Source organism: Rhinatrema bivittatum, chromosome 2 (assembly GCF_901001135.1).
Source record: "Rhinatrema bivittatum chromosome 2, aRhiBiv1.1, whole genome shotgun sequence".
NCBI classification, from domain to species: domain Eukaryota; kingdom Metazoa; phylum Chordata; class Amphibia; order Gymnophiona; family Rhinatrematidae; genus Rhinatrema; species Rhinatrema bivittatum.
The window spans coordinates 634,696,422-634,710,123 of NC_042616.1; the positions used below are offsets into that span (position 1 = coordinate 634,696,422).

Here is a 13,702-nt window from a genome sequence, read left to right on the forward strand (position 1 = left end):
GGAAAATGGAGGGAGCCTGTGTGCAGGGTTGTGTGACATTGTGTGCAAGAGAGAGAGGGAGTCTGTATGAGGGAGAGGGGAACCAGAGATCACTGGTGGGGGGTGGGGAGGGGGTAAGTGAACTTTGGGGGGCTGCAAAAGGAAGTATCCACCCCGGGTTCCAAATACTTTAAGTACACCAATAGGAACAAAGACTTCTATAATAAGCAGTTTAATCTAATGATAGTAAAGGGGTAACCAGGTTGGTATCAATAGACTAGAACTCAGCAGAAACCAACCAGATCAGTGCCAGCAGGTTTGTGGCGGTCAGGTATTGATTATGTGCCTGTGTCACCATCTAAAATATATAAATACTTTGTCACATAAAACAGATCGGTAATTGATATTCTTTTAACTGCAGTGTATCTGATACTAAGATATTGCATACTAATGGCTGCTTAATTTTTTAGTTCAACCATTTCATTAATGTAAATGTCTCATATAATCTGCCAGCTGTAATATTTATGTAACGGATCCCTTTTTGCTTTATTGCAATGTACCTGATGATGTATTAATGATTGCTGGCGAAGTTGGTGGTGTCAGTGCAGTTCCAATGGATACTCTCAGCAGAGAGGCCATAGCTTGAAGAGACATGAAACGCTAGCAACTGCCACTCCAGAACAGAGCTGAGGCCCGCCGATAGCACAGGATAACGGAAAGCTTCACTATCCCTGCCAAAATTGTACCTGTTCTATAGATAAATACAGGGACTTGAGTTCCTTGTGCTACCGATGAAGTAAAACAAATACATACAAAAAAGCGGAAAATGAAGAGTCAGTACCCATGACTTGAATGCCTTAATTACCTCTCAATTTAGTATTCCAGATCTTGTTCATGGTCATAATCAAGCCCTGTGAAAAAAGTCAGTCTATTCCCAGGACGTGCCTGAATTTTTTTTTTTTTGTCATGTTTACCACAACCTGAATCAGAGCCCTTAGTCTCGGAAATAAAAGCACAGACTTCCTCCCCCAAGTTGTCCTTATTTTTAAACGATTGTATAGCCAGGCTTGTATTCTTCTGGTCTAAATAAAAGGTAAGTTTCAGGTAACCAAATTATGTCGCCTGCACTAGTATTTTGCCTGTTAGTGCTTCTAGGAATCAAAAAAAGCCAAGCATGTTAATCTGAGCATTTATACAATGCCAGAGAATGTAGAAATGGGTAAGAGCATTATAATCATACGCTCTGGCTAGGAAAGTTGCCAGGAGAACAATGAAGTCCTGGGAACTCTCTTATTTTCCTTGTCATTTTAGTTCAAGAACTGCACTGAGCCAGAGGGTACATGTATTTGAGTTCTTGCTTGCTTACCTCTGCTGACATCCTGGCAAACACATCAGGGGCTATATTTCCACAAAGCACACTTCTCCTCAGATTTGGGTTCTTTGCATCCTTGAGATTTGATATTCGGCTCCGTATCCTGTTCTTATACTTCATGTCTGTGTTTTTGAAGTCTTGAAATATAGGTAGACAGGAATTAAGGAAGCCATCGTCCATGAGGAGCATACACTGGCTAACAGAGCACATTGTTGTAATCAAATTACCTCAGGACGGACACTTGGGTGAAATGCTCTAGTTTATTTATTTTTTCTATACCGGCATTCGTGAGAGTATCACATCATGCCGGTTTACAATAAACAAGGGTGTGATGAAAGGATTAGTGAACGAAGTAAATAATAGGTGCTGAATAGTTACAGTTACAATAAAACAGGGAAAGTACAACTTGGAGTTACTACAATACCTGCACATCATCATCATCAGTGGCTACTTTTTTCTCCTGGTTTGAGTGCATATTTAGGAACTGTAAAGATCAGCAGTTACAAATTGTTGGGGTTTTTTTTGTTTTTTTTTACCATAAGCAATTAAAAATATTTTCTTTCATTTTCTGTCATTTTTTGTCACAAATTCAGAATAATTTTCAGTGGTACAAAGTATGTGCAGACTTTATCCCAAATTTTCTAAGTGGATTCATACACATAATTCTGCTTTGAAAATTAGCCACTGTGCACAAAACCAAATGTGACCTACATACACACATTTACACCGGCTCGTTAGCAACTGTAAATGGTATTTATGTGCAATACTGAGAAATTACTGCTTACCTGAATGTCCTTTTCTTTAGACCAGGTAGATGAATTCAGAACCAGTGGGTTATGTACCTGTACCAGAAGATAAGACGGAGCAAAGCTGACATCACTGTATATATACTTCTGCAGTGACATCAGCCTGCCAGTATTCTCTTCAAACACTAACAGTGGACAGGCTAATAAAAGATAACCATCTCAGTACTCAGCCAACAGAAAACACTGAGCTCAGACAAAGAATGTATCAACACTAATCTATTTATTTAGATATTTTTATATTCCGCTTTTCACACTTTTTTCAGTACTTCAAAGCGGATTACATTCAGGTACTGTAGGTATTTCCCTATCCCCAGAGGGCTTACAATCTAAGTTTGTATCTGAGGCAATGGAGGGTAAAGTGACTTGCCCAAGGTCACAAGGATTGACAGTGGGACGTGAACCCTAGGGACTGCACTAACAATCATTTGGCAGCCAAGGACGGGAAGCTGAATTCATCTGTCTGGTCTAAATAAAATTATCAGGTAAGTAGTAATTTCTCATTTCTTAGCGTCCAGACAGATGAATTCAGATCCAGTGGGATGTACCCAAGCTACTCCCGAATAGGATGGGAGACTGCTCGCAGTCTAGTCAAAACCACATGTGCAAAGGCTGCGTCCTCCCTGGCCTGTACATCCAGATAATACCAGGAAAAGGAGTGTAAGCAGGACCCTGTCGCAGCTCGGCAAATGTTGACAGGAGACAACAATCTAACCTCCACCCATGACACTGCCTAAGACATAACCTGACTAGGTAATGGATTTTCAGCATCCACACATGTGGCCGTGATTACCTCCTTAATCCAGCGAGCTATTGTATCCCGCAAAGTAAGCTCACCCTGTTTACCCCCACCGTGGAGGACAAACAGGCGATGTGTCTTCCGGAAAGGTTTAGAAACCTCCAGATACCTCACAATATGTCCCTTGACATTCAAAGGCTGCAACAGGTGATATTCCTCTGCATCTCTTCCCCTATCCAGAGACAGCAGGGAAATGGACTGATTCAAGTGAAAATCCGAGACCACTTTTGGCAAAAAAGAAGGAACAGTACACAGCTGTATCACACCTGGAGTCACTCGAAGGAATGGCTCCTAGCAAGACGAGGCCTACAGCTCGGATATTGTACGCGCAGAATAAATCACCACAAGAACACCGTTTTCAATGTCAGCAACTGCATGGAAAGGCTACGCATCGGTCGAAACGTAGGGCTCGCTAAGAAATCCAAAACTAGATTAAGACTCCACAAAGGCCCCAATAACCTCAAAGGAGGGCGAAGATGTTTCACTCCTTTCAATAAACAGGCCACATCTATATGAGCTGACAAGGGTCCACCATTCACCTGACCCCTGAAACAAGTAAGGGCCGCTACCTGTACCTTCCAGGAATTAAGGACCAACCCTTTATTCAATCCATCCTGCAAAAATTGTAATATGAGCAGGATCTTAACTGAACGAGGAAGCAACCCTTGATCTTCACACTAAGCCTCAAACACTCACCAAACCCGCACATAGGCTAAGGAAGTGGAGAACTTTCCTGCTCGTAGCAAGATGGCAATCACTGCAGCAGAATATCCACACTTCAGCAGGCAAGCCCTCTCAAGGGCCATACCGTAAATCAAAATAAAAGTTGGATCTTCATGAAGAACAGGCCCCTGCTGCAACAGATCCCTGAGCCGGAAACAGGAGGGGGAGTCTACCAGGAACCTCCACAGATCCGCATACAATGGTCTCCTGGGCCAATTTGGTGCCACCAAAAGCACCATCCCTCTGTGACTCTTGACCCTCTGAACCATTCTGTCCACATGGGCCAAAGGGGAAAGGAATACAGCAACTTGTCCTCACACCATTCCTGCACAAGAGCATCTATACCCAATGACTTTAGATCTCTCGAGGAACATTAACATTGCGAGAAGTTGCCAGCAGGTCCAGAAACGGAAGTCCCCAGCGATCCACTATTAGCTGAAATGCCTCGTCTGATAATTCCCATTCTCCTGGAATCAGACTCTGCCTGCTGAGAAAGTCTGCTCTTACATTGTCTTTTCCTACTATGTGCGAGGCTGAGATCTCCTGCAGATGCACTTCCGCCCATTCCATAAGTTAGCCAATTTCCTGTAACACTTCCTGGCTCTTGGTTCCTCCCTGCCAATTGATGTAAGCCACTTGTCACTGCATTGTCAGACATTATCTGGCCCGCTCGACCCTGCAACCTGTTGCTGAAGTGTAAAGCATGCCAATCGGTCTGCCCGGGCTTCCAGCTGATTGATGTTCCAGAGAGATTCTTCTGCACTCCAGTGCCCTTGCGCTAACAGTTCCTGACAGTGAGTTCCCCAACCCTGAAGGCTCGCATCTGTCATGCATACTAGCCAGTCTGGTGATTTTACAGATACCCCCTTTCTTAGATGATCCACTTGTAACCACCACTGTAGTTGAGAGCAGACCTACATCGGCAGGTAGAGCCGAACCGAATAGTCCTGAGACTGTGGACTCCAACAAGACAGCAGGGAGCGCTCAAGAGGACACATATGCACACCCTTGCCCATGGCACCTCTTCAGGGTTGCCGCCAAACAGAGCACATTTAGATAGGATCACACTGTTAGGTGTATTATGTTCATCAACAGAAGCACCTGCCCCAACAACTTCTGTATATGACCCTCCGGCAGGAAAACCTTGCCCTGTTTCATGTCAAACCAAACACAGAGAAACTCTAGTGACTGGAATGGTTGAAAACTGCTCTTGGCCAGGTTCACCACACAACCGAGGTCCTGCAATAAAGAGATCACCTTGTGCGTCACTAGTAGGTTCTCTTCCGGAGATGTAGCCCGAATCAGCCAGTCGTCCAAATATGGGTATCCTAGGATCCCATCCTGTCTCAAATCTGCCGCCACACCACCATAACCTTGGAAAAAGGTCTGGGCATGGTGGCCATACCAAAAGGCAGTGCTCGAAAATTGATGATGACAACCCAAAACCACTAGTTGCAGAAAACGGTGGTGCTGTAGCCAGCTGGGAATATGCAGATATGCCTCGGACAGATCCAAGGTCAGAAATTGAGTGCAGGGAGTGGCGAGGAGACACCATGAACACGTCCTGAGGAACACTGCAAAACTCCAGCGCATATCCATCTCGTATCACCTCCAAGACCCACTAGTCTGATGTGATTTGGACCCACCTCTGATAAAAGAGAGAGGCGACTTCCCATCTCCTGTTCCCAGGGGTGGGTCAGCGCACCTTCATTGGGAGACTTGGGAGATTCCGCTATTTGAGCCTGTGCCTCAGCTAGGCTGTCTGCGACCTACCAAAAGGTCAAGTCCTTTGAAAAGTCGCTCCTCTGTAGGGTTGAAAACGCTTGGATCCCCTAGCAAGACCTCTCATGCCAAAGAAGTGCAGCATCTGCTTCTTATCGTCCGGCAACCAAGGAACCGGGGACTCGCCCCGCTTATTGGCAATTTTTCTCCACCTCGCTCCCAAACACAAGCGAGCCTTTAAAAGGCAATTTCATAAGTTTAGCCTTGAAGGTCGCACTGGCTGAGCAATTTCTCAGCTATAACTGATGGCTGGCTGCTATTACCGAAGCCACCCCTCTGGATGTGATGCAGACCAAATCGCAGCCTGCATCTGCTAAAAATGTGGCTGCTGGCTCCATAACTGTCCTGGAATTCACTCCAGATTCATCAACCTCCTGAAACAGAAGTAAACAGGAGCAAGCCACCAGGGAACATCATCAAGCTATCTGCAAGGTCATTGCCACTGCTTCAAATGCTTGCTTAAGGATGGCCTCAATCCTATCGTGCGCATCCTTCAAGGCCGCTCCTCTCTCCACGGGGATAGTCGTCCACTTGCAGACGGCACATACCACCATGTCCACTTTCGGAAACCGCAACTGCTCTCGCCACTGGATCCAGGAGGTACAGACCTTCCAAGACTCAACCCCCTTTGAAATTAGCCTCCAGGGTGCGCCATTCAAGATCAATCAATTCTTGAATGGCCTCCATAACCAGCAAAAACAAGAGGCTTTACGTAAAGAAACCAAAATGGGATTTTTCTTTGGCTCAGACATGGAATCAGCCCCAGGTACTCCCAGCATCTTTAATGCCTGGGAAATCAGTGCTGATAACTCATCTCTATGAAAGAACCGCAACATGGTCCTATACGGTTCCAGTCCCGGAGGAATTTCCCCATCCTCCAGAAAGTAAGGATCGACCTTATCATCCATGCCATCCATACCCCTATCGGGAAGACCGGCTGCCAATTTAGGTGTACTTCAGCGCTTAACAGTAGTACCAGACGTGAGAGATTACCACCTGCGACTCTGTCCTGGCAAAATTGGTCAGGGCCAAGGACTGAGCCTGAAGAAAGGATTGCAATCCTTGAAAAAATTTCCACCCAAGAAAAGGCAGAAGAATCCATGCCAAAACCAGAAGGCACCTGTTCTGAGCCCACTGAGCTACCTTCCCCCACTGACGAACCAGTTAAGGGAGTTTCAAGGTTGGACGCCCCCTTCTGACATGTCTTTACCCAGGCTGGGAAGAACTGGGCGTAGTAAAATCAGACAAAAGAAATTCTCCCTGAACCTCTAGGCAGCACTGGAACAAGTTAGAGAGAACACCAGGCTGAGATGCCAGAATATGACAGGCAGCAGAGAGAGAAAGGCGCTTGGGTTTCTTAGCTATAGGCGCCATCAGTCTGTCAGTATGCTCAACAGGTGACAAAGGTGTGCATCTAGCTGAATTTGCGCTGTAAAATACATGCGTCCAACATTTAGGCACATAACCCTGTGCTTAATGAGCACCCCCCCCGCCCCCCGCAAAAAAAAAAAAAATGAATGCCCGTAATGCAGCCCAGATCGTGTGTACAGGCAAGCGTGCACCTAACACAGATGCTGCTACCACCTGGACAGTCAAGCAGGCATCCAACTAAGCTTCCAAAAACTGGACACACAATCTGGATGCACTCGCACGACGGTCCTGAAGACGGCAGCTTGATGTTGTTCCTGAAGAGGGCAGGAAAACCCTTAGGCAGAGTCTAGCCTTTTGGGCTAGACTCTGCCTAAGAGCAGGCTCTAGCCCAAAAGGGTTGCTCCACCTGCCAGGCTGCCCACGTCCCTTAACCTCCCTCAGGTGTGGGAGCGTATGTCGGATCAGCATGCCAAGCACGGAAACCGGAGGAAGGAGGAAGCCCTACAAAAAAAAGGACAATCCTTCACTGTTATGCTTTTTTTTTTTTTTTAAACTTTACCTGAGATCAGCCCGTCATGGCTGAGTACAAAGTCGGTGTTTGGCTCTGGGGGGAGAGAGCATATACCATCTCCTGCACCTGCTGTTACAACAGCTAAGTACACACTGGCTGAAAAACAAAAGCTACTGGACCAAGGCACTCATCTGAGCAACCATGGAAAATCACCTCAGGAATTCTTAACTGGGGAGGGACCATTTGGTATCACCTTAGGAGAACGGGGCAAATTCAATTTCCTTCTTTCTTTCTCCTTCTAAAACTTGAAGCAAACCCAAATAGGGAGATACATGTCCACCATCTGCTGGAGCCAGAAAATACTGGCAGGCTGATGTCATTGCAGAAGTAAATATATTATGATGTCAGCTTTGCTCAGTCTCCATCTGTTAGAGGTACATAATCCACTGGTTCTGAATTCATCTGTCTGTACGCTAAGAAATTTCAAAATTTAAAAAAAAAAAAAAAAAAAAAGGGGATTGCGTGTAAATGCTACCCTTGTCCCAACTCTGTCTCCCAGAATAACTCTTCTGTGCACATAAAAGTGCTCATAAAACTGCTTCTATGCATATAATCCCACCAGGTAATTTTCAAAAGCCCATTTATATGCATAAAAAGGGAAATTTTCCAAGGAATTGATGTAGGTAAATCAGAACTTTATGAAGTAGAAATGGCTCGTTACAAAATTCTTCTCCCTAAATGCAGGTAAGCTAATATAGAGCCTGCATGCGTGGAAGTTTACTCAGGCTGAATAGAGGACTTCCTGGGCATGGGGCTGGACAGGGATTTACATTCCCACATACCTTTTGCAGTTTCATAACTGTGTGTATAATTCTTCCCAAAAAATCTCTGCACACAAACTACCAGCTGTAAAATTATACGTTGGTTTACAAAATAATTAAATTGCACCACCAGAATCTAAGCAACCCCATAAGTGAACAAACTGTGGCACATCAAAATACAGAAGCAGGCTGGTTGGTGGACATGTAGCCAACTGAGATAGACAGTTTCCTTTACTTCCATGTGCCTCACATTTTTCACTTCTCTATTTAGGAATCATCAGGCGAACCTGCAAGAAATCTGCCTGGAAAGAACAGCAGTTTAATCTAGAAATATTTATATAGCACTATCATCACTGAAGCAGAGCAATATAATATTTTTTAAGGGACATGTTATCATACTTAATGCAAAGGCCAGACATACACTTCCAACGGGCAGGTATCTGCAATCTCCCCCCTGGTTAAACCAGATTTTGCATGCCTGCGCATCCATGCTCACTTTAAATGGAACCAAATTAACAGCAGCTGGCCCATCTAAGGTCATGCAGAGAAGGATGATTAACTCCTTTTAACAATACAGGCTAACATGGATGTTTCTCATGTGTCCAACTTCGGAATAAGTAAAGGATATCTTCTTCAATCTGAGCACCCAGTTCTTCATCGTCGGCACCAATGGTAATGTAATCATCTGCAGAAAGACACAAGTGCTGTGGCTTTACTGAATGAGCCACATTATTTGCTTAAAAAATAACCGACAGGCGTTGGCTTCAACCTTGCCTGACCTGCGTTACTACATTTATAGCACATCCAGTACACCACATGCTGGATATGGAGCATCCTAAGTAACCAGCACCCATGAAAGCGAGATAATATTTTCAGTTTATTTATAACTGGAATCCAGAATAGATGATTACAGCATGGTCAGATGAACAAAGGTGTGCCGAATGCAGCTTTGCTTCCTGCTCTTACATAATCTCCCCGAGACAACACCTCTTCCCTCATTAAATAAGCCTCTCACAGCACTTAATAACTAGAGGAAAATTATTTTCTTCACACCACTAAGAGCAAAGCAATAGAAACTTGTGATTTTATTCAGAATGTTCTCACTGCTTTTGAACCCTTTATGCCCTGGGGCACGTTTTCACTAAGGTGCTGCACTAGCAACATATGCATATACTTTGCAGCACGCACAATCTCAGTTCATTTTCATCCATGAGGTTACCCCTGTACATTCAGTTTGACAAGCGGCTTGATAAGTGGATAAAAGTATGTGCTTACACTTGCATGGTTTTAAACAGAGGCTTAAAGTTCGTGAGTCAGCATATATTTTTGCAACTGAAATGTACAGACAAACAGGCCGATGCAATACGGATGGGCTAAATCTGTGCATCCAAACCGGGTGCCCATTTTCCTAATGTGTGCCCATCCACCTCTCCTGGGTGCACGATGCAGAAGTCAAATGAGCTGCTGCATTAAAACGGAGGCACTAGGAGAAATTGTGCATTCCTAGTGCCTCCCCAGCATCGGGCACCCAGTTTTAAACGGGAATACTCAATTTTACGAGCATCTGTTTCCCTAACCTGTGCACAGCCACAGTTTTAGAAAAAACTGATGCACGTTAAGTGAGCGCCCCTTTTCCTAACCTGACCAACAGAAAGACTTTTTTTTTAAACCTCTTTTTTCCCCACTTCCTCTGACTTAATATTGTATTTTCTGCTTTTTTGTTAACTTGAGGGGCTCTGGTTTGGATGCGCTAATCCCCTTATTGCATAAGGGATTATAGACGCGCGTCCAAAACATACTGCACCAGCCTGATAGTTTCCAACCATGCTGCTGAAGTGCCACCTCCTCCACCCCAGAACGTTTCTTTTCTATGCAGCCTAAAAATACAAGGTGTTGTGACAGTAAGCACATATTTTCTGATGGTTAAAAATCCACTTTGCTGAAAATGGCTGATTGAGCAAGCTCAAATCTATTTTCACTCCCATAAAAAAAGCAAAGTCTCTTAACCTTGTATATGTTTGAATGTTATATAACCTTGTATATAACCTCCTTTTTAACGGGTGTTGTATACAGGGTTATATAACCTTGTATATAACCTTGTATATAACGAATGTGTCGTTAAACCCTGTACATAACCTTTCCCTTGTGTCGTTGTTTTACTCCTTCCCCGCCCCCACCTATGTCACTCCTAGTTGAATCCCTCCTTTCTAATTTATCTAATTTATCTAGTATTTGCTCTGTTACTGCGTTCTATTGTTTCCTGTTCTTTGTAAAGGCAATGCCTATATAGACATTGGTTGTAAGTTACATGTAAACCGACACGATGTGCAAACGGTTGTTGGTATATAAAACCGTTTAAATAAATAAATAAAATAAATAAAAAAATATATATATCCCATAAGCACCTTATAGTGAGACAAACCAACAGAAGAACACATATAGGAGTCACATTCTTCTGTATACTCTTCGTAAAAAGAATTTATTCATCCTTGTTTGCTGATGCAGAACATCGCTGTTTAGTGTCCGCTTGGATCAACACCACTTTCTCCTACTTTTAAAACATTTGACTATTGCTGTCAGCTCTAGATGATTTATGTGGAGTAAATTCCCTGACAGCAAGGATTGTTCAGTTGAGCTCCCCATCTTTCGTTACAGCCATCTTTGCTTATCGTAATTTTAAATTGAGGATGGTGAAAAAACTGACCTCTCAACAGATTTGAAGGATCCAGCCACTATGCCAGAGAATGGATAAGACTGTTGAATATATTAATTTTGTGCAAAAATGGTTGTAGATGCTGTTCCACTGAAACTTCAGGTGCCGACTGTCTCATGTTATGACATGTAAAAGAGGTAACATGGATTGTTGCCGCCATGTGGGCCAACATTTTCATGAAGAAAGGGGCAGAAACCCGTTTTGGATCCGAAAGAGTTCGGATTACTTTGATTACTCTCTACTGAGGGAGGAACACTTTCCCTTACAAAGTATCCAGGAAGTCTCCTATGAAGTTTATAATATGAGTCCGCTCCATATTGGATTTTGGGATTTGAGGAAATTGAAGATGAATCCTGGGGACTGAAGGATGTTCATTGTACAGAGTGTGGAGGAACGAACTTCATGAAGGGTATGGTTGGATATGAGCCAGTGTATATATGGAAAAACAAACATGGTTTTCTTAGATGAGCAGCAACCACTGTGTGTCATTCTGTGAATACTCTGGACAATGTAGAGGGAGAACACAATACTGGTAATAATTGTTGGTTATAGTAAATAAGTACCTCGCCTTAACTTATAATTTTAGAACCCAGTTACAACTATGTTCCTTTTTATTATATTGCTCAATTATTGATTGTTACTCTCTCTCCTTCTGCCCTATCCTTTCTTGCTGCTCTTCCCCTGCCCCCTCTCACCCTCTTCTTGCCTGCTCCCCCTCTCCCCCCCCCCCCTGTTCATTGTATTTTCTACCTGCTTCAGTTTTTTGTAAACCGGCATGATATGCCCTATGAATGTCGGTATATTAAAAGTTTCATAAATAAATAAAATAAATAAATATAGATTTCCTATGAGTTTTGTGAATCGGAATATGTATGAAAACTCTTGAGGTCTAGAGTGGTTAGCCAGTTTTTGATCTCCATTTGAAGGAGGATGATCCCTAGAGAATTCAGCTTGAACTTCTCTTTCTTCAGGTGTTTGTTGAAACATCTGAGGTCCAAGATGGGGCAGAAACCACCAGTTTTCTTTGGAAAGAGGAAGTACTTGGAAGAGAATCCTGTGTTCCTTTGCAGGATTGCGTCTGGCTCCACCACATTTGCAGCTAAGAGAGTGGACGGCTCTTGCTGGAGGAGCTGGAGCTGTTTTGCATTTATGAAATGATTCATTGTTGGATTGTTTGGGGGAGAGAATTTTAAATGTAAATATCATCCCTGTTATATGATGTTTAACACTTGATAGTGTTTAGATCAAACAGCTTTTTACAACATTCTCAATTAGAAGTTTCAACATGGGAAACTATATTAGTAAATTTTGCTCTTGATCCAGATAAAGTATGGACCCTGAAATTGTTTTTGCAAATTAAAAAGTAATTTTTAGGTCACAAAGTAGCTATTTTTCCAGATGTAGCTACAATTACCCAGCAAAGACAGAAGTTACTTCTAATGAAGAGGCAGAGGACATTCAAGAAATATAAAGAATCCTAAAAAGAGGGAAGAATATCTGGTGAAACTGAGGGCGACAAAGAAAGAAATCAAGAAAACAAAAGGTCAGGCAGAAGAAAGGATTGCCAAAGAAGTAAAAAAAGATGCCAAAATATTTTTTAGATATATCAGAAAAAGGAGAAAGGTTCAAAGTGGTATAGTGAAACTGAAAGGTGACAAAGATCAATGTTTGGAGAGAGATGAAGAAAAGGCAGAAATATTAAACAAATACTTCAGTTCGGTGTTCAAAGACAACCCTGGAGAAGGATCGTCACTAGTTGAAAAGACATAGATGGGGGGTGGAGTAGACAAAACCCTGTTTACAGAAGAGAATGTATGGGAAGAACTAGGAAAACAAAGTGGACAAAGCCATGAAACCAGATGAGGTACATCCCAGGATACTGGAGGGAGCTCAGAAATCTGCTGGCGTGTTCGCTGAAAGACCTATTCAAATAGATACCTGGAAACTGGATTGGTGCCGCAAGACTGGAGAAGAGCAATAGTGATCCTGCTTCACAAGAGTGGGAGCAGAGAGGAGGCTGGAAACTACAGGCCGGTTAGCCTCACCTCGGTGGTGATGGAGGTGCTGCTGAAGGAAAGGAAAGTGAACTATCTACAATCCGGTAGGTTGCTTGACCCGAGGCAGCATGGATTCACCAGGGGAAGGTCCTGTCAGACAAATATGAGAATTGGATCAGAGAAGAGTGTTCGATGTGATTTGCTTGGATTTTAGTAAAGCTTTCAATACAGTTCCGCAAAGGAGATTCATGAACAAAATTAGAAGCTTGGGCGTGGGTGCCAAAGTAGTAATGTGAATTAAAAATTGGTTGACTGACAGGAGACAATGTGTAATGGTAAATGGAACCTACTGTGACAAAAGAACAATGTTAAGTGGAGTGCCAGTTTTGGGACTGGTTTTGTTCTATATATTTGTGAGCGACATTGTGGAAGTGATAGAAGGTAAAGTTTGTCTATTTGCGGATAATACTAAGATCTGCAACAAAGTGAACATACCCAAAGGCGTAGAGAAAATGAAAAGTGATTTAAGAAAGCTTGAAGACTGGTCGAGAATTTGGCAGCTGGGATTCAATGCCAAGAAGTGCATGCAAATGGTAATCCAAAACAGCTGTGTGAGGCAGTGCCCCTAGTATTCCCGTATTTACCTGTGCAGGACCAGGCAAGACACCAGGTTCACCTTAAATGCCTTAAGGAGAATATGCTCTATGGGCGGGTTCCTGCAGCTCAGAGGGCGCAACCAGAAACTGGGGAACAAGAGTTGAGAACCAGGCAGGGATAACCAGACCAGGTCAGGTCTCCAGAAGGAAGGCAGCTCCTGTATGCAACACTGTC

The 13,702-nt window shown here is 43.4% G+C and overlaps 1 protein-coding gene across 3 annotated transcripts in view; it reads right to left on the bottom strand.

Moving 5' to 3' along the window:
* TCEA1 (transcription elongation factor A1) overlaps positions 1 to 13,702 on the bottom strand; it is a 174,820-nt gene that overhangs the window by 43,497 nt on the left and 117,621 nt on the right. For 2 of the 3 annotated variants that reach the window (XM_029591274.1, XM_029591277.1), the window contains 2 exons: positions 8,790 to 8,846; positions 1,346 to 1,500 (listed from right to left, as the gene is read on the bottom strand). In XM_029591274.1, the coding sequence (XP_029447134.1) occupies positions 1,346 to 1,500; positions 8,790 to 8,846 (212 nt within the window). Of the gene's footprint in view, positions 1 to 539; positions 731 to 1,345; positions 1,501 to 8,789; positions 8,847 to 13,702 lie in introns of all 3 variants that reach the window. The other variant, XM_029591275.1, reaches the window with a different exon arrangement.